The sequence below is a fragment of the Pygoscelis adeliae genome, unplaced genomic scaffold, assembly GCF_000699105.1.
Source record: "Pygoscelis adeliae isolate BGI_AS28 unplaced genomic scaffold, ASM69910v1 Scaffold1, whole genome shotgun sequence".
NCBI lineage: Eukaryota > Metazoa > Chordata > Aves > Sphenisciformes > Spheniscidae > Pygoscelis > Pygoscelis adeliae.
This window is the reverse complement of record NW_008824051.1, coordinates 4821964-4842683: the sequence shown is the minus strand read 5'-3', so window position 1 is coordinate 4842683 and position 20720 is coordinate 4821964. Positions and strand designations below refer to the sequence as shown.

At 37.1% G+C, this 20720-nt stretch overlaps 1 protein-coding gene across 1 annotated transcript in view; it reads right to left on the bottom strand.

Moving 5' to 3' along the window:
• Nucleotides 1–6542: 6542 nt before the first annotated feature.
• Nucleotides 6543–20720, bottom strand: part of NVL (nuclear VCP-like) — a 34316-nt gene continuing 20138 nt past the window's right edge. Inside the window, exons 17-20 of the mRNA XM_009333660.1 lie at nucleotides 20134–20233; nucleotides 12026–12132; nucleotides 8183–8259; nucleotides 6543–6714 (exon numbers count right to left, since the gene is read on the bottom strand). Of these exons, the coding sequence (XP_009331935.1) occupies nucleotides 6600–6714; nucleotides 8183–8259; nucleotides 12026–12132; nucleotides 20134–20233 (399 nt within the window). The 3' untranslated portion in view covers nucleotides 6543–6599. The remainder of the gene's footprint in view (nucleotides 6715–8182; nucleotides 8260–12025; nucleotides 12133–20133; nucleotides 20234–20720) is intronic.

The following is a 20720-nucleotide window of genomic DNA, read 5'->3' as shown; positions in this document are numbered from 1 at the left end:
TTAAAAAGCTGAGAGAGATTTAATACAGCCTTTTTCCAACCTGTCTCTTCAAATCAGGCATTATAAAACTCTCCACCAATGTAGAATAAGTCTCTCTTGGGAATTGTCCAAATGTATCACCTGCACAGTGACTGACGCAGTTCTTCATACATTATTTGATCCTAGCAGTGCCAACATAAGAAAAAAAGACTTCAGACAATGGTAAAAAAATCATGCAATGTTTAAAAGTGACTTTATATGTATTATTAAACAAGAAAGTGAAACAAACCAGCTATATGAGCCACTAGCTATATTTAAACACACTTACTTACAAACAAAAAACTGAGGCAAAAAAAACCCTACCCTGACTCGTTTGAGGTTCTCCAGCAATAGTCACCAATTATATGCAATTAACAGAAGCCTTTGGCAGAGTTCTTTATACTTAATATTGCCATGCTAGGTTCACATTGCAGCTTCTCTAAGATACTGCCTTCTTTGCCAGGGGAGCTGCTGAATTGACACTTTACTTCCCCATCTACTTCTGCTCAAATGAACAGACAAGATCCTCTTTTGCTAGTCTAACTTAACTGTAACTGTTCTTCAATCTTCACTAGTCACTGAAAATGACAGTTTTTGAGGAACAGAATACTTAGAGATGTTAACTTCCACTGAAATAACTACCTGGCTTCAGAAGGTGATGTCTTTCCATAGCTTTGAGACAAACCAAAATAAGTTCTTAAGTCAACCAATTAAACCAAAAGCAGGTTAACTGAACTCAGAGATGCATATGGGAGGGAAAAGAAGAGTCAGAAGCACTAAATCAGTGAGATGCAGCTTTTTTGTATTTTGCAGTATTCATAAGAAGGCATCTAGCAGCTAGGAAGTAGCATCTGGAAATGAGAGATGAGTATCTTGTACTCCAAAAGGTATTTCAAAATACCTAACTGAAAATGCTTCAGATGGATGTAACTGAAATGTAGGGCTCAGACATGTGATATTTAAGCTGCCTTTGAGATGCAGAATGACATTGGTTAACGCTTATGAACCAAAAGGAATATGTCCTAATACTTACCAGTGATTGCTATGTTAGAGGAGATGTTTTAAGTTTTTTGTGGCTGTTGCTTCTGAACTGTTTGCTTAGTGATTAGCAAAGGGGAAGAAACCAACAACCAACACCATCTTTAAAGGGTCTTGGAGCCAAAGATCACTTCTAAATTTTAGAAAAGGTCACTGACCATCAACATACAGTAATAATGAAAGGAAATAGTTAAATTCTCTGTCTAGTGGTCAAAGTGAATATGTTAGTGTATTTTGGCCACAGTATACTCTTGGCAACACGGAGACATACACACAAAAGCTCTGCAGCAATAACAACTCCTATATATATATTAACTTCTCAATTATAGTAATTAAGATCATTGAACAGCTTTTCAGTCATTAAAAAGAACAGGTCATAAGGAAACCTTTAAAACAAACTTCCTTGACAAAGACAAATAATGAAAAGACTGGTAAGAAATAACTAAGATGATAAAGTGTTTTATGTCTTATGTCAAAATGTTGTCTTTTGCACATTAACAGAAATGGTTGAGCATCTTTGGGTGTCACATCCATCTAGGGGGGAAAAAGGTGGTGGGAAGGTGTGGTGCACACTGGTGCCTTGACTTTTAACTGAAAATTCCAGACCTAAGAGGTTAGGGCCTGGTCAATAACTGATAGGGGAATGTCAAAGAGAAGTCCAAGGTGCCATACTAAAAGATCACCTTGATAACATGGTAATCCATCTACCTGCAATGCATCATCTGCAGCTGAAAAGGGAGACTTTAGTTTCTGAACTTGTGAAAAACATGAGGTTTGTTCAATGCAGAAACAGCTAGTGTCAGTTGTTTGAAATACATGCAAGTATACCGCAAACTTAACTATTCCCACCAGTCTCTAGCATAAAAAGAGTATCCTTTCCAGGGGAGTAATCAGTCTTGCATACTTGAAGCTTATCTTACCTTTTTTGATACTGAAGACTTCACTTTCCTAAAAGCTTCTTCAAAGTGTTTATGGGAAATCTTGATTTCTCCTTAAAGAACAAAGTGTAATAAATTACTAAATTAAATTGCAGGCAAGTGACAAGCAAGTGATTTTTGCATGTATTTCAAGGCAGCATTCATGAAACCTAATTAACTGCATGTGCTAGTCAGCTGGATGAGATCTAATTGAGTAGTGTCACAAACACCTGAACTCTTATCATAGACAGGAGGCTACATAAAATATGTTAGGCAAGATCTTCGTCCCTCTATCCCTTGCACCTTAAACCAAAGAATACTTACTTGTTTCAGAAAGTTAGTTTAGATATCAATGTTTCCACCTGCAGATTGAGAATGTCATTCTCAAAGGTGCCAAGTTAACTGCAGTTTACCTCAAATCCAGTTAGAATTCAAGTCCCTTAACCCTTCCAGTTCTGGGCTTTATTTTCTGTACATACTAAATATTAAGCTTCCCTACAGAGTGTTATTAAGTACCTAGAAAACACTCCTGTTGTTATTCCCATTCTACTACAGGATGCCTAATTCATAAATAATTGAATTCATACCATTGCCTTGTCTGGCATTACCCAGAAGCGATGAAAGCTTTCACTTTTTCAACTCCCTGTCTTTAAATTTATGCAAATCCCCTTTTTGACCTTAATGCAGCTAGCCACAGTAATTATTCCTAATCATAGCCTTTTGAACAGGCTTTTTTTTAGTGTGTTAAAAGGTAAGCATACCTCAAATAAATAAGGGATTCCTCTGCTCTCACAAGCAAGTGCCTTGTTTAATCGAGACTTAAGAATCCCAAGATAGCATTGTAACTAACCTGTATAGTAGTGTTAACATTATGCACAGGTATCAGATACGATAGAGGTACACAAAATTATGTCTTTAGAGTCAATTTAGTGCATTTTTTATGTATTTCATTATGACACTTCTTGCTTCCACAGATACGTACTGCCACTACCTTTGCATACATCTTTGTGATGTGAAGTGGGATGTGCCGACATGAAAATAAGATTCCTCATTAATATATTTGATGTCTGAGTTTAACAAAAACATTCTGCTGATATAGCAAGAGACTACAAAGCAGATGGAAGGTGCTAAATTAAAGATGAGAACTTGTTTAAGGTATAAAACAGAAGAACAGATAGTCTACAATTATTATTACTTGCTTTAAAAGTAAAGATGAAGGTTAAAGTTCACTGAACTAAACATACAACCTTGCTGCTGTTTCTCATCTCAGTTCTCTGAAGCTCTTTTTCAAGATTCCCATTACCATATAAAGTTATACCAGTATATAAATGAAGATGTAAACTTAAAGTATCAGTATTTTAACTTATTTCGTCAAGGAAACATTACTTATAGAAAGAAAAAACAGTTCAACTTGGGTCTTTCACAGAAGCCAAATTACTTTAGAGTCATCAAAACTCCATAAAATAATAAAATGAAGCTATGAGAATTTAGTTTTGCTTTCACTTTTGTTTTTAAACCTGTAACTTCTTAATCAAATTGTGAAACAATAGATAGCCTCAACTATAGGGAGGGAGGAAAGGGAAAGGAGAAACCAGCATTGATCAGGTAGGACAATCAGTATCATTAAGGACTTGATTATCAGAAAAAGTCAAGGTGAAACAGTCTATAATACTAATTTAAGAGTTAGCTATGGCTAGGTATAAGCATGCTTTTACCTGCTGCTAGGTAGTTTACCACTCATTGAAAGTGAGTTAGGCTACTTCAGGCTCATTACATAGTAAAAGCAGGCACAATGCTTGATACTGTGGAGAATTTAGCTGTCAGTAATCTATACCTTGGCTACTTGCATTAACATAGTTTGCCTTGATTTCTGATGACAAAACCATTTAGCCTGAATAAGTAGGTATGAATGTTTTATTATTTAAAACAATTTATCTTGATAAATTATGATATATTAAAATAATGGAAGTATATCAACAGGTATAGTCTTTTAAAAATAAGGCTAAGTACTTAAAACAGTAAATGTGAAATTGTTTTTTTCTTATTTACGTAGATGAGTGAAGGATAGCTGGTTCCCTTTCCTCTTTAATTTGAAAGTATCAAACAAGGACCAGATCTTCCTTTTCACATTCAACCACAAAGGTATAGAACTTTGATTAATCACAACTTAAGCCACACTTGCTCTTAACTGCTGTAACGAGAAGTCTCAGACTCTTTGCTTAAGATCAGCTTTACAGGCTATGCAGGTGATGTGGGGTCACTGGCTATCTTTTAAAAAAATTAATGTACAAAAAGGGACATTCAGGGATAAAGTCATAGTTTAGAAGGTCAGTGAATTCTCTGCATTTGTCTTTGTAGCTGAAAGTGTCAAGAGATTCTCATGCCCTATGCATTCTTTGTAACTAGATCAATTTGAAGTAAATATACAGGAAGTATTAGGTCAGTTAGGATGTTAACAGTAAGTCATCAGGACCAGATGGTGTTCACCCAAAGGTTCTGAAGGAACTAGTCTATGAAACTGCAGAACTGCTGGCCAATTCTTGTTGTTATAGCCAGAGCACTGGTAAACTCCAAAGAATTGTAGGAAAGATCCTCTGGCAGACTGAAAGCTGATTAAAGGATATGAAATAGAGCATAAGGCTTAATGGTCACTTTTCAGGCTAGGGAACAGGCAACAGTAGTTGTTGAAATGAGTTTTATTCAGCATCTTTGTCAGTGGTTTGGAAAAGGGAGCCAGAAGTGGAAACTCCAAGTTTGCTGATGATATTGAACTCTTCTGGGCAGTCAAATGCTGGGCCAGTGAGGAGGAACTCCAGAGGAACCCAATAAAACAAAGTCTGCCCAGTCTTTCCCACTCTTCCCCCCCCAGCCCCAAACTGCAATATCTGGCAACTCCCAGACAGTAGTGACTTACATGATCAGCTCTCCTAGGACTGTTAAAGTTGGAAGCAGAATTTATGGATTCTTATAAGAAATATCACAAAGAGGATACCTTTCACTGTAAAAAAAGTCCCTTCAAGCAAACCACTATTGAGTGTTAAAAAAACCTCCACACCCCCCTGAATTTATTCCAGAGGGAAAATATCAGGTATAACAAGGAAGTTGCATCAGAGTTTCTACAAAACAGAAAGGAGCAGCCCTCATCTCAGCCAGGGGATTCCAATGTACTGACTGACAAGGACACACAGCACCCATCTACAGTCCCATACAGAGCATGGGAGGGGAGTCAGTTGTGCATGTCCTGTGGTAACACTGAAGGAGGAAATTCTCCAGTCTATGTACACACACTGCTCTTTCGGAGACACAAATGAACAAGGTTTCAAATCAGAAACTACCTTACGCACTTTTGTACCAGCTAGGGCTGACATCTTAGAAATCCAAACTCAAGGACATCCCAAACAAGCAGCTGCTATAAACATGCAGATAAAGCTATGCATATATTATGGACTTGCTGGCTGCCAGTACACCCATACAATAAATGCTCAGGCTGCAATCCTAAATGTGAAGGCTGAATTCAAGTGATTAACATCTTTGATCAAGCCTGCTGTGTTCTGGATAATTATAAAAACAAACAGGATAAATTCAGAAGTTTCCATCTCAAATCAAGAGCGTTTTCCATCTACAGCAAGCAAAATCGGTAACCAAGTCATACAACAGGGAAGGTTTTTATACTTTGTTTCTGTCCCCCCACCAAATGAACACGCTAGTTACCTCAAAACAAGAAATACAAACATTCTGCTCTGTTGACCTACTGTTGTTAAAAACCAGATGAGACTGGGTATGTACCAGATCAAAAAAAATGATTCAAAGCCATTAAAATCCAGCATGGTTCTTAGAAATCAGAGGCATAATGAAAGCCTAACATATTTTCCAAGGACATCGTCTGAAAAGTCACAGTTCCATCTCAGCTTTGCATTTTGACTTCAGGGTAAAATAACGAAATGAAATCACTGGGGAAAAAAATCTAGATACACACACATTTTATATAAAAGAGTTTCAATTTCCAATTACATTTTCCTATCTGCACAGAAAAAATAATAATTTTTGTTTTAAGTGCAGAGATATAGGAAGGGCAGACATTGTACTTGAAACAATTTATAACTCCCTGTTAAAGTCCTGGCAAGAGCCAGTGATGAGCTAAACACCTAAGATAAAAAATGGCACTCAGATTTTCCTAGCGCTGTTACTCCTAGATGCATGTATTCAGTTACACAATACAACTGTGTGCCAAAGGTGATCAGTATGTGTGCAGTTACAACTGTACTCAAATCTGCAAATAAGTCAGTATAATTAGTCTTTGATAGTAATGTGGAAATTTGGTAAAGATGTACTCAGTCTAGTATATAAATTGTCGGTTTATACTACCATTTAACATAAACTTTTCTTTAAGGTTACAAGGTTCAATTCTTTTAGAAAAAAAAATTTATGCTGAGCCTCCAGCATAACCGTTTTTTCCTGTACTCTCCCCTACATCTATTTCAAAGATGCTTATGTGCTCTTGACACAAATCTGACTTAATTTTTGTTTGGCTCAGAAGTCAATCATTTATGTACAGCATGCACGCCTTTATGCTTGTCTTGAACTACCTTAAACACTTTACATTCCATTTATCTTCTCACTATTCAGTTAAGATTTTTGTAAAGCTTTCTTACCTTTCTTGCTTTTAGTATTCTGCAGGGCCATTTCCTGTCTCAAGGCGCAAATTGAAGCCTCACGCACTAGAGCAGAAAGGTCTGCCCCTCTACAGATACAAACAGAACAGGTTATTTTAGGATAAATGTCTCTCGTCTTTTGCTGATGGCATATAGAAAGGCAAGACACTACAAATGATGGTAAGAGACTGGTTGTGCTGTCATAAAGGTTCATCTTCAGAACATTGGAAAGAGGTCCGAGGACTACCCAGTGCTGCGACCTTTGTTACGGAATGACGTCCTCCAGATTTTAACCACAGATTAAGATCAAATAAATGAGGAGAAAGGAAGGAGGCAAAAACCCCACCCGACATCCTTGAAAATGCCAAAGGATTGATTAATATTGTGTCACTTGGTGGGAACACGATACTTTTTTTTTTGTATCAGTCTTATGAAAGATTCAAATGGAATCGCCCATTATTGCCTTGCTCAAAGCTGGATCAACAGTTAAATTAACATGCTCTTAAAATAACAGTATCCACAAAACATGGTCAGATCAGTCTTTCTAAATATTTGTTTCCAGCTGTTGAACTTTTCGCAAGCTTTCAAACTGGTGCAAGTCAGCGAACCAAAGAAAATTTTCGCAATTAACTCCCTATGCTTCATTTGGGGATGCTAGGAATACTGCTGTATTTAAAAAACAAAACCACCCCCCCCACCCCACAACCAAAAAAACCCAAACCAACAAACAAAACCCAAGACCCAAACATAAAAAAACCCCACAACCAAAAAACCACAAAACCCAAAAACCAAACCACCCCCTGCCCACCCCACCCCCCCAGAGAGTGAGCAAGCGAAAGGGGGAGAGAAAGAAAAAGTACTCATCTTTCCCAAGTATGAAACAATGACAAACTAAAAAGCATTACTGGTGATAGCCTCCATTTCTGAGATTCAAAAGCAATATTGTGACAAGCAGCATGTCATAAACTTTATCTTTTGTGAACTTCAGAAAATCCCTAACTATTAATAAATCATTTAGTAGATTAAAGCTTTTTGAAGTTTTGTAGAACGCAATTGCAAATTATTCTGACAGATATGGCTATCAAGCTTTCCTAAAACACACCTCGGTATTCCCAAAGCAGAAGTTGAAATAGGCCCTCATTATTTTGTCAAACACATTGCTTTCAACTGTGTAACAGAAGAAGTTGGTAATGGTTGTTTAACCAATTTGCTTTCATCATCATTATATACGGGTCCACAACTTGAGAGGGCTCTTTTATCCTCAGATAACACAAGAATTATAAAACCAAGCAAAGCCAAGAGGCCTCTACTGATCTGTATTTACAACATGAAGAGGACTATCCCAGACAAAAGAGACTTTGGCATCCATATATTCCTACCAACTCCTTGGAAAAAAGCACAAGTGAAAGCAAGCAAAATAGCATAAGGGAAAAGGCTTATAAACCCTGAAAGTTAAGGGATCATCTTAACAACAACAACATAACACGCATTATCACACATCAGAGGACTGTTGGCACTGCACGTTAAATATTAAAGTCAAAACTAGAAGCTACTCACGTATAACAATCACAATGTTGATCGTAAGCAATTTCTTCAAGGCTTACATCAATATCTAGTGGAGGCCGGGTGCCATCCTAAAGGAGTTGAGATAGTAAAAAGAAGAAGATAAGAAAACATTTTTCACACGTCATTAAATTTCATCAACCAGGAATCATATAGGGGTCTGACAAATTCCCTGAAATACTCTTCCATATTATTACTGCTTCCTCCACAAAGATCCCAGAAGTGGTTTCTTTTGTTTATTATTTTTGCATCTCCAACAGCAAAAAATATTGAACAACATTAAAAATTATATTTGAAACTAGCCAACAAAATTTTCAAACACTCTTAAGCATGGAGATCTCCCTGTTACCCTTAGACAACATTAAAGTAGTATCATGGTAGTACAGAGATTCTAGATGTCTATAGTATCAAACACCACCTGAGTTTAGACATGGAAGGACGCTTTTCGATACAATTGATGTATTTCTGCCAGAAACTCATTTGACATAAATGCATGAATTCATATAGTTTTTTGACTTTTCTGACTTCTTCAGGTGAACTAATATAGCACATACCTACAATACCTTCAAGAGGAAAAAAAAGTATAGTAACTGGCAAGTTAAAACCCTTAATACTTAATAGCCAGTAGAATAATCAAGGACCAGGCAGAGTAAGGGAGCAATCCTGAATGAATCTTTGGTAGAATACCAGTTAGATAGGGAAGGGGAAAAAAAAAAACCCCAAAAGACAAAGGAACAGCCTGATTTTGAAACATCTTGAAAGGAGAGACTTTAACCTGGAAACAAGGAAGCCTCGTACAATTTCATATGGATACTTTAGTAATTGTTGTACAAGACTGCAAGCCGGAGAGACACCTTCTCTGCTAACAAGAAGTGTTTTACCTATCGCTTTCAGTAGCAACATACGTTGGGCATTTTTTGAGTGGGACGATCTGCCTACTCTGGAGACAAGCTCAGCAGTATGTGCACCACAGCAGCTGATACAGCTTGCAGGAATGTAAGTACACTAGTAACTTCAACATGTGAAGACATGCTTCTCTTGCATAATTAATATGCAATTTGAAAATGACTGATTTGTACAAGTTAACTGAAATAAAAGTCTTTCACAACAAAGCTTCAACCTACATCTAGGCTGTCTGTCTTCCTTACAACCTATTCCCCTCCCTAACTCCCTTTTCTACTCCTCATGCTGCCTTTGTAAGCATCCCTGTTTTCCCTCAGCAATGATTCTCAGTTTCCACATCCCGCGCATGTATCCCTTGGGGATTTCTGGGAATGCATACCATCACCCAGAAGCCACTCACATCTGCACCAAACATTTTGTTTTATCTAGCTCTGAGCACGTATTTAAGCAAGTGTTCCTGTACACAGATTTTTCAAGTTTCCTTACCTAGAACGCATGGATGAAGTCTGACAAAAAATAAGGTATTTCAATTAATTTAACGTATCTTCCTCTCTCCATATTGCATTTTGTTCTTGCAGATAACTCCTACACATTTTTAAAGGAAATAACAACCTATTTCTTGTTCTTAACACTAGAAATACAAATCTTTGCCTAGCTTTACTACTTCTGCAGTCACCAGAGTTCTCATGAAGTGAGAACAGCACCAGCCTCCTCAGGGAATGAACATGGAAACACACAAGGAAAAGACTCATTCCGAGAGTGTTTGTATCTCATTTCCGCTGGCCTCTTAATTAAGAATTGAGAAAAATAAACCATTAAATACTTAACACCTCATTCACTACAAAGATTTGTAACCAAAATATTAAGACTAGTATGAATTAAGTATGCATGGAAGTATCTGGCATTCCAAAAACAACATGCCCTGATAACCAAGGACAGGATCCACAGGAACCCAGCTGGTAAATACTATGCAATGCGTTGCTTGTATCACAAGAAGGCCCATAATCAGATAAGGCCACAGCAAAGATGGTTTGTCAGCAGAAGACAAACATGCTCTGATAACAGGATAATGACAAGGTTACCACATCACATGTGCCACTCCTCTTAGTGTTATCCCAACAGGAGGACAGACTGTAGCCACAAAGTTTCCCAGAAGGAGGGAGCAAAGACGTTTTTCAGCAACCTCACCCAAGACTTATGGCAGCTGAAGTAAGCACGATTCTGGACTGTTTGATCCTTAAAGGGAATCTAGAAAACGTTCTCTCTAACAAGCAGTTTGTCATCACCAGTAAAGAGGAAGCCAAAAGATGAAGACCCAGAGTTCCTTATCCTTGGTGTTGCACGCAAGTGATCCTGGCCCTACCACCTGGATGCGTGCATCTTGGTGACTATATATGGCTGTGAGAGCGTGAGCGAGTGAAAGCTATGAGAGCGTAAGAGAAATCAGTTTTGTTTAATACTACCTTCCACCCCCATGAAGTCTTGCACCAAGCTTTGCTGTACTATTTTCCTACACCGCTAATTACAGTGAGAGCACTTGAGACAGTTACAAATCTCCAAGGTACTCCAGCAATAATTACGGTGAGCAAGGCTCAACACCCATATGTTAAAAAACAGAGCAGATGTAAACTCGTACCAGAATCCTTCTGCTTTGGTTAGACAGCCTAGTGACTGACCCTTACTACCCACTTCTTCCGGAAGAAGGTTGTTTGTATTAAGTCAGAACAATCATAGAAGCCCAATTTTTAAAGAACACTGAGTTATCTTTAAAAATAAATTGGTAACATAAAAAAATGTAATTCCTTACAGCATGTTTGAAAAGTGATTCATGGATGTTACACTCAGATCCTCTCTAGGTCTTTTAAAAGGCAACCATCTTCAAGAATAGGATTGTAAAAAGTTTTAACTGAAATATTTTTATAAAAACTTAGAAACAATAAACTGATCTACCGCTAATAGCAAATGGGGGCATACTTACATTTTTTTCCTCCATGAAGTAATCCATAGAACAAATGAAGGGAAGTCTAACATCCTGAATTTGTAATGAGCCCCTGACTTTTGAACAACTATTTTGGTATGAAAGGACATGCTTGAATTGAGTTCTCACTTTCTGAATTCTCCTATAGGATTAACTATTGCCTACACCACAACTTCATGCTTACGCAAGTCTGAATTATCTTTTTTACAAATTTGCTAAATAATTTTTGCCACACTTTTCATAATACAGTGCTATCTTTTCTCTATAGTGAAGACTTGGTCTCCTTTGCAGCTCAAAAAAAGTCTGATAGGACACCTGCTCTTAACAAATCAATGCTGATCTACTGGAAAAAGTAGGAAATATCTGAGTAATTCATAATGCTTTGTATATTCCTTCTTTAAGACCTTGATTACTGTTGTACTGTACTTAGAGAAATACTCAAATAGAATTCTATAATCCAAATCTCTGAAGTGGCAGAATGTGCCACTAACCACGGGGAGGACCCATGAAGGCAGGTATTTTACATTTTCACATTTACTTTGACCTACAACCTCTATCATCACAAGCTTCCTTTAATCCTAAGGGCAATTAAGTGTCACAATTACTGTTGAGCAAATACAGCTGAAGCTAGTGAATCATTTTGGTGAATGTGTGGAACCCCCCCCAAAAAGCTTACAAAACACTTCTAGGCCCATTACTCACACAGATAGGAATCTTTTAATTAAATCTGTTCAAACTGTGACTATAAAGGCAGCAGTTTCTACGTTTAACAGGTTTGCCTTACAAGATTTATCAACCCCTTGCAGTCTCGGAGCAGGTTTAACAGCAGATGTGGCTGATGGTTTATTTTTATGACCTCGTGTGTTTCATGAGACAGGAAACTGCAATTCTCTGTAAAATTTGTATTAAATCATTCTGCCAAGCTTCAAGATAAGGATTTATTTCCAAATACTCACTTTGGTGATGGTCTTTAAAATAGCAAGTCGATCTGCAGGTGGTGGCAAACCCACATAAAGTGTTTTATCCAGTCTACCAGGTCGCAGGATAGCTGGGTCAATTATATCTTAGGGAGGAGAAAAGAAGGGGAAAAAAAAAAAAGACAAAATTATCCAGAAATGAGATACACCCTTAGGAAAGTGTACACATGAGAAGGAATATATGCATACTTGTACCTAGATTCAAAGAAGCATTTGTGCCGTGATGTAAAGCTCTGACCATTAAAATAGCTGCCTGAAATAGTTTCATCTCTGTCAAGTAGAAGCCTCTATTACCTAGTACAGTTAAGCCACATCTGCTCAAAGATGGCTCAGAAATACCAGTTTCAACTCTTCACAAATGAAAACAACTCTGTCTTTGGCAATACAGTACTAGAACATTTTTACTGTCATACCTAGCACAGTCAAAAGTGAGGAATTCCACATTAATTCATAACAAAGGAAAAAAATGCTTCCCGTTTGTTCTACTGGAAGGAACTCTACCCATATTATCCATTGCGAATCTGCTTGAAAGGCACAGTGATAAATTAAGAATAACAAGCACATAGGGCCAATCATAAGCACCCATATGTAAATTTAATTTTACTGGTCATTTGCATTTCTACTACATATTAATTTCCTGAATGGTAAAATAGTTTTCAGGAAACCCATGAAAACACAAAATAGAGCTGCAAAGTACAGATTTTGTGTCCCAGGAAGAACTACAGACTCCAAATTTTATTATATGCGGAGAAGTAAGAAACAAAAAATCATCACAAATGTTTCTAGAAAGCCATTCAAAGCTTAAATGTAATAGAAATGTCTAGCAGCCTTTTAGCACCACAGGCTTCAATACTGAACTTCCACGAACAGTAAGTCAGGATATAAGTACGAAGGACCATTGGTATTACAACAGATACAAACGGGGCATATAACCTGGGAAAGACCTCGATTCCTGTCCATATTTCAGCATGAACTGCCTGGATGATGTTTCTAAATGCCTCCTGATGCCCCATTTCCCCATCTATTAAAAACGATGATGGTATTACTTGCTCTATTTCACTAAGGAATTCTAATAATCCGTATCCTACATACTACAGTAATATGAATAGCAAAGTCACAAAAGCACCCACAGAAGACATAAAGAAAACCATACTTTTAGTATAACAGACTTTTTCAAAGTCTGTCAGTTCTATAGATGTGTTAGGTAGCTATTGCAAGCACCTTATCCAAAAGTAACAGTTGAAAGTTACACCTAAGTCTTAAGCTGGAAATTATCAAGGACTCCAAATGAAGCTGTCAACATCCTTACAATCATTACATCCTCTTGACAAAATGTAGCTAACAGACAAACTACATGCATTCATGTATAGCAAAGGTAAAAGAACTGGGAAAAGTTAAGCTGTTAATCCTTACTGACAGATGTTTAGAAGAAAAAAAGAAAAAGCCAAAAAAACCCCCACCCAAACCCCAAAACAGGAGCATGGAAGCACAGCTACCCCTTTTTTGCAATGAAAAAAGTTTGCTTAACTCTGAAGACTCCAGCTACCTGATCCTACCACAATGTATTCTTGATTCACTTTTTAAAGATGTGCATAGTTTTGTTCAAGTTACTCTCTCACCTATGCTTAAAGGACAAAAAGTAGAATGAGATGTATGCATTAAAAATTGTTCTGCTATCTCTTTCTTGGATAAAAGCAATTTTTTTTTTCCCCAAGATACAGCAGTCATGGCCAGAGGCATCTATGTAGACAAAAATCAGCTACTGTGAATGTGACAAGAATGGTGAGAAAAAAAATGAAGAAATTGATGTATTAATTTAATCCAGACCAGATGAAACAAGGGTTAAACAGGATCCCTGCCATGGCAGACCCAGACAAAAACATCTTTCTTATACGTCTGTGCATAGTGCTATATTAAACCTTATCTTGCTTTTGGCACAAGTGCACTTTCCTGTTTTTGTGTCTCTGTGGACGGAAGTCTTGCCACATTATTAAGATGACATGACAAAGTTCACTCAACAGATCAATTACAAACATCAAAACAAATACTCTCAATAGGGATTGCATTACAACACCATGCACTTGGTAACTTCCCTGTTCTAAAGTTTCAAAAGCTCTTTAAAAATATTAAGCTTGATATGGAAAATACTGTTTCCATTTTGCATGCTGAGAACATGGCACTTGCCATGCTATTTGTCCAACAATACAAAGTTAGCGATCCGGTCTAAAGATGCGTTCATCCATTCATATGTAAATGACTACACTATCCATGTTCAAAGGGTTACCAGAACTCATACTAACTCAATAAGCTGCAGTAACGGTGGTTTACAAGACGACGATACCAAAATTTAAAACAGATCTACACTCCCCATCTCCTTATGAGTCAATTCACTTCACTCCGCTGGTTCAGGCCTGGGCCTGGAGTTCTTGAAAATTCAAGTCACATAACACAGAAATTAGTATTTACTCATGGGTCAAACTCACTCATTAGATGCACTTCATATCTCTTTAAAGAACTGAACAATGCTCCCCTTTTAGGAATTTCAAAGCATTCCATCCTGATAAATTATAATGTTCTTTCCACATCTATTACCTTGAAACTTATCTAAACAGAAGAGAGTCAACTGATTTTAGATACATTTAACATTTTAATGAAATTAAGGTAGTTATCATAGATACCTCTTTCAAAGCCTATTATTACCTCTCAAGTTTGAAAGTGAAGTGAAACACAAACGTGATAACACACAACACTTCTTTTCCAAGCAGTTGTCTCACGGACAGAATATACTTCTATTAAGAGAAATATCTAGTTAATCATTTTCTGTCCTGGTTTTCTGATGTAGTCAATGGTGTTGACTACGTCCTTAGAAGACAGTAGGTACCATTTTCCAAATAATGTGGCAAAATTGCATAAGATGACATTTAGAGTACATCCATTCCTTGCTTTGTTTTTAAAGGTTAAAACAGGTACTTGCCTCTAGAGAATTATGTAATATTTCAGTTTGCTACACTGCTCTCCAAACTACCGCAAAATTTTAACCTCTTCACTACATTCTATTGAAAATATCTTTGCATGCATCCCTATAATGTGACATTCTATTGTCCTATAATAAAAATCTACTAGTCTCACACTCATTTCCAGTTGATTATTCACATCTTATCTCAACTGTGCAAGAGTCAACAACGTTTATGAAAGTTCAGTGCATACCAGCAACAACGACTATTGTGCTGAGTCCATCAAAATTCTATACTCACTACAGCTTTTACAATTGTGTTTGAAGTACACAAGATCTAGGTCCTCACATTCGTGGCGTTCTGGAACATAGGCTCAGAAGCCCTAACGGGTTTTCTGAAACTCCACATGAACACTGCAGTTAACAACTCTGCTCCTACACAACAAACGCACTCCACTGAAGTTACTGCGAAAGACACATAACATTCAAGGGCTGGTGAAATGCAGAAATATAATTTGTGTGAATTAGAACTATGATGAAAGAAGTTGTTCCATGCCTCACTTATGAGGTGCTTTTCTTAGATCTTATCTTGCCTTTAATTCAGCAACATGTAAACATAACACACAAAAACCCCAAACCAAAACTGTAACTATTGTCAGACCAAAGATTATTTTTTTACTGTGTTTCAAAACATGTGGTTCAGGTGAATAGCTCTAGAAAACTAACATAAACTTGCTAAAGAAAAACAGAACTCACTGAAACTAGGACCGTGCTCTAAGATAAACAGTAGAAGGGGAATTTTGCAAAAATTGATTTTAAAAAGCTAGAGAAAAAAGACCATGAGTAAAAGCAAAGGCATCATCACAATTTAAGTCAAGCTTAAATCACTATCAGTTTGTAGTGTTTCACTGATTTCTTGTCCGTTTCCTTAGGTTACATACAGTTCCTTAGATCCCATAGTAAATGCTGCTGATGCCTTGGTCAGCATTTCTCTAAAGAGTTTATAAATGTTCAAAGCCTGGGGAAGTAAGAGAAGAGCAGAAAGCAGCGGTATCCAGTACTGAAACTCACACTGGTAACTGGAAAATTGTGGGAAATTACAGACCTTAGTTAACAGTAGCACTTGGTGGTTTTGTAAGTATTTAGTCTCGGATTTGGGGAAGGAAGTAGACTGAAAGAGAATATAATTATTCTGACCCATAAAGTTTCTAACAGGACGTGACTTTCCGCCTCTTTTTCCCCCCCTCTCTCTCTTTTTAATGAGATTGAGTGCTTTAAAAGTTTAATCCTTTTCAGACAAAGTTTGACATTGGTTCTGCATTTAGGTGGAAAGAGATTGAGTTGGGAATACTGCATCCCTGCTAATTTAGCAGTAGTCAAGAAAGATCTACAGAGGACTTTCAAAGTCACTGAGTAAGTGCAAAAAACATCCAAATATCCTGCTTTTAAGGACAGAACAAAGGCTTATTTCAGCACTGCCAGAATAAGAATTACCACTTGCAGACTGTATATGATAAACAAAGGAACCAATCTATTGTGCCTGCCCTTTTGGCAAAACGGGAATTAGAGTGTTCCAAGTCCTTAAAGGCTATTATAAAAAAATAATTCAGTAGTCTTCAGCCATGGGGTATACAAAACACCACCATTTCACAATAATACTTTGTCACAGGTGCCAACACCTCACTGGAACAACTGTGCCAGGAACATACCTTGATGCCGAAACTGGTTGAGCCACTGTTACCACTATTATTCTTTATAATAATAATAATAATAATAATAATAATAATAATAATAATATTATTTTTATGAGAGAAGACTCTTCTTCTGGCACGATGGTCTCTGAGACTACAATGCTGACAACATACCCTAACAGTCATGAACAGTAACAGCAACCAACTATAAAAGCTACCATGCATGCAACCACTCTAAAAAAGAAGCATCTTGAAAAACCATTTTGTCTCCCATTAAATTATACTAACATGGATTAAAAAAAGATGAGATCTCACACTTCACAATACTAGCCCAGTGGAAGATTTCAAGAAGTTCAGCTGGGACACATATATTATTTAGATTTATATTACACAACGCCCCAGCACCCCTATTCAACATAACTATGACAGAAAAAAATCTTTCATACAAATGTCAGATTTATAAGCAAAAGACCTTTTCAGGCACCACAACTTTTATTGTTTGCGGGAATCATCTAAATATATTAGCCAGTATAAGCTATGGTTCTCCTGCAAGTCTCTGCTTGGACATTTAGTTCTTTGGGTGGTAAGAGTGCTTTACGAGCATAGACTTCACTGTTCTCTACCTGCAGCATGCTCCTATTAAGTACCCAGACCATACTAGCAAAATTTAATTTGGTGAACACTGCACCTCTTCCTAAGCCGCATAAACAGTGAATAAACTACACAAGAGAGAAATCAGTTTCCCCAATTTAACCACAACTTCAGTAAAAGTTGTTCTGATAAAAGCTGCATCAATTGGAAACGATAGATTTCTTCACACTGACAAATGCAGATATCACAGCAGAAGTTTGCAGTCTAAACCTATCCAAAGTGTTATTCATACACACAGCTGATATCCTTCTGAAGCAAGAGATCCATCCTACCCAAACTGCACAGATAATTACCTCCTCTAGCAAAAGTTGGATGTGCCAAGCTTTGCCATTCAGAAAAAAATATTTTGTCTTGTTGGCAAAACAACTCCTTTATCAAGATACAATTCATTTCCATTTACAGATACATTTATACCCTTCAATTTGATTATATTTGTTATCCCTGCCTTTGCATTTTCTTCACGTTTGGCATTTTTACCTCAAATTCACTTTTTTCATCAATGTCACTGGCTAGTAACACACCACTGAGTTCATGCCTTACAAATTTCCCAGCTTCCCTCAAATATTAGTTCAACCCTCATTACTCAGGAAAGTTTTGTGATTTTAACTATTCCGGTATAGTAGAACAGTACATCTACCACTGCAGCTGAACAAGGCAACAGTGACTTTTTAAAACTGAAAAAAAAAAAAAAAAAAATCCCCAAACCATTACAGAGGTACTTTAAACCAACATAATGGTAAAACTGCATCCAGTATAAGTCTTATAAAGGGATGGATTAACAATTGCACAGATGTCTAGTTCATATATGCATGAAAATGAGACCCATAAGCAAGTACTGAATCAGTCTAAATCTAAACCCAGCAAAATCGGGAATTAGGACAAACCTGCCACACACAAGTATTCATATCTTGAAATTAACATCTGAGCAACATTGACTCTAAACTGGCCCTTGTAAAGCTACTAAACTACTTGCACTCAGCTGCCTCTACGAGAGGAGTCATTAGCTCAGACCAGTGCCACGTACACGCACTGGCCCTAAAAGTATTTGCCCCACGTATACCCGTGGTACACCTGGCGTGGCACTGCAGGAAGTCAAGTTGGATGTTTCCTCAACTTCAAAAGTGTTGGAATTCACAGCCCAAGCTACCAGAGATAATGAGTTTACTGTCATCAGCAATTAGATACGAAGCCCTTGAGAAACACTGACAAATAAGGCTGCTTGTTACAAATACTTGCACTAGCCTAACTAATTTAGTGCGAGCTCTCTTTCCCAAGGCAACATGACGACACTAGTACTAACACCCTTGGTGCATCCAGCTGTATCTATATATAGATGTGCTACATTGTATAACCTTATTCTCTTTTCTATATTGGATTAGACAGGTCAGAATCACCCAGCTCACCTCAGGAACAGTTTACCACTTCAAATCAAAGAATTTCTACAAGCAGATATAGATTTAAGCATCTACTGCTCATACTTCACCATGTAGAAGGCTTGATGCAATGGTCATGGCACAAAGAATTCAAGAGGCAGGAAAATTTTCCTCAAAATCTTTAAATTTTTTTGACCATTGGAAAAAACCAAAACCACCTCATAGTTGGTTATTTTAGGTGATTTCAGACCAAGTTTTCCTTGATCTATAGGACCCAAGCAATCTGTCAAATATTTTAACTTTCTCATCTTCCAATTTATATCCAAAAGTAGCTATGCTACTATTTTTCCCTGTTAAGCCATTTCTCATCACAATTCTACATCTTGTCCTGACTTAATACACACACATATGTATGAAACAACTAACTGTGTCTTGTCGTTACCAGTAATTTACCAAATAAGTGCTCTGGGCGCAAAGGTTCTTTCTAAGATTCTAGTACCTACACCAGTATGGTTTTACCAAGATAGACTAGTAACCTTGTATTTAATTTCAGTTGCAATATTCAGAAAAATGTTCATAACCCAGGAAGTGCAACATCTTCATGCCTATGTTTTTTTCTACACTGACAGCAAATTCCTTTACTTCTAACTCTCAGCATCTAGATGGAGTTCAAATTCAGGAAGACACAAGTTTCTTGCTATGTATAAAACACGAGACTTCTCCATAATACAAAAAAAAAAAAAGGCAGAAAGTTGGTTGTAAAACACATGATGTTTGTAAAGTACGTGTCCGTGTTTGGCTTATTTAATAAGAAGATGCTGCAGGAATTGCAAAGGCTACCAAAAATTGAAGAGCCAGCACGGGAGCACAGACAGTAGTCAATATCAAAGCTTGACAGAACATGAGGGAACAGCACAGTACGTTCAGGCTGAGGGAACCAAGTTTGGAACCTGAAGCCCAGGAAGTAAAAGATAAGCAAACAGAAAAATGATTTAACATGACACAGATGTGTCAAGGGAAAAAGAATTAAAAATAGCAGAAAACTGTAAGGTTGCTTTGAATAGAAAACCAATGCAAGCAGCAAAAAATATACAATTTATGTTTTAGTTCTCTTTTGTTCTTTTATGTTCCAAGGAGATAATCCAAAGTCCAATTAAGTCAAAGGTCTTTCAAAGCATTTTACAGCAATGGCATCAGGTGCTAATTAAGACACATTTTAAAGATATTGCTTCATCTGACACTGTCACAGGAATGTGGAACAGACTAATTGATCAGAAAAGGTTTGGATTTGAGGAGACACTGTAATTTTAAGTACAGAACAAGTTTAGTTATAGAATTCAAACATGTAAGAACACATGATATCATTAGAAGAGACCAATGACGCTTGATTTCTCCAGTTTATTATTTTTGGGTCCTTACCTGGCCTGTTTGTGGCAGCCATAATGAAAACCTGACGACGATTCTCCAGACCATCCATCTCTGTGAGTAACTGGTTAACTACTCGGACACTGGCTCCTGACTTTAAAAGGAGAAATTTGTCAACAAAATTGAGGAAACAGTGGGAATGTGAATATTTCAAAGTAAAAGAAACAAGAAATCTACTAGCTCCCTGCCCTGAAATACTATTCAAAGAAAAAGTTTCCTTTTCGCACTTTTAATGTAGCTGCATTCTGAATTTCTACTATCATAATCTTAGCTCCTATACACCCACCACACATTTTAGCATGTGGCAAACCTTTTCTTTCCCATTAAAGATGAGGACTCACTTAAAGTAGTACATATAGATGGGAGAATGATTAGTATAAATATCTATCTCAACAAGAACACCCAAAACTTCTCAATATTTAGGCTTAGGGCGGGGGCGGGGGAAGTTCTCCAAATATTTAAACCTCTGAAACAATACTTTCAGCAGCTGAGCTACTCATAGTTAAACGTTAACTCCATAATACTGACATCCTATAACCAAACTCAATAGCTTAATCTGAATTTTGTTTTAGAGGGGGGGG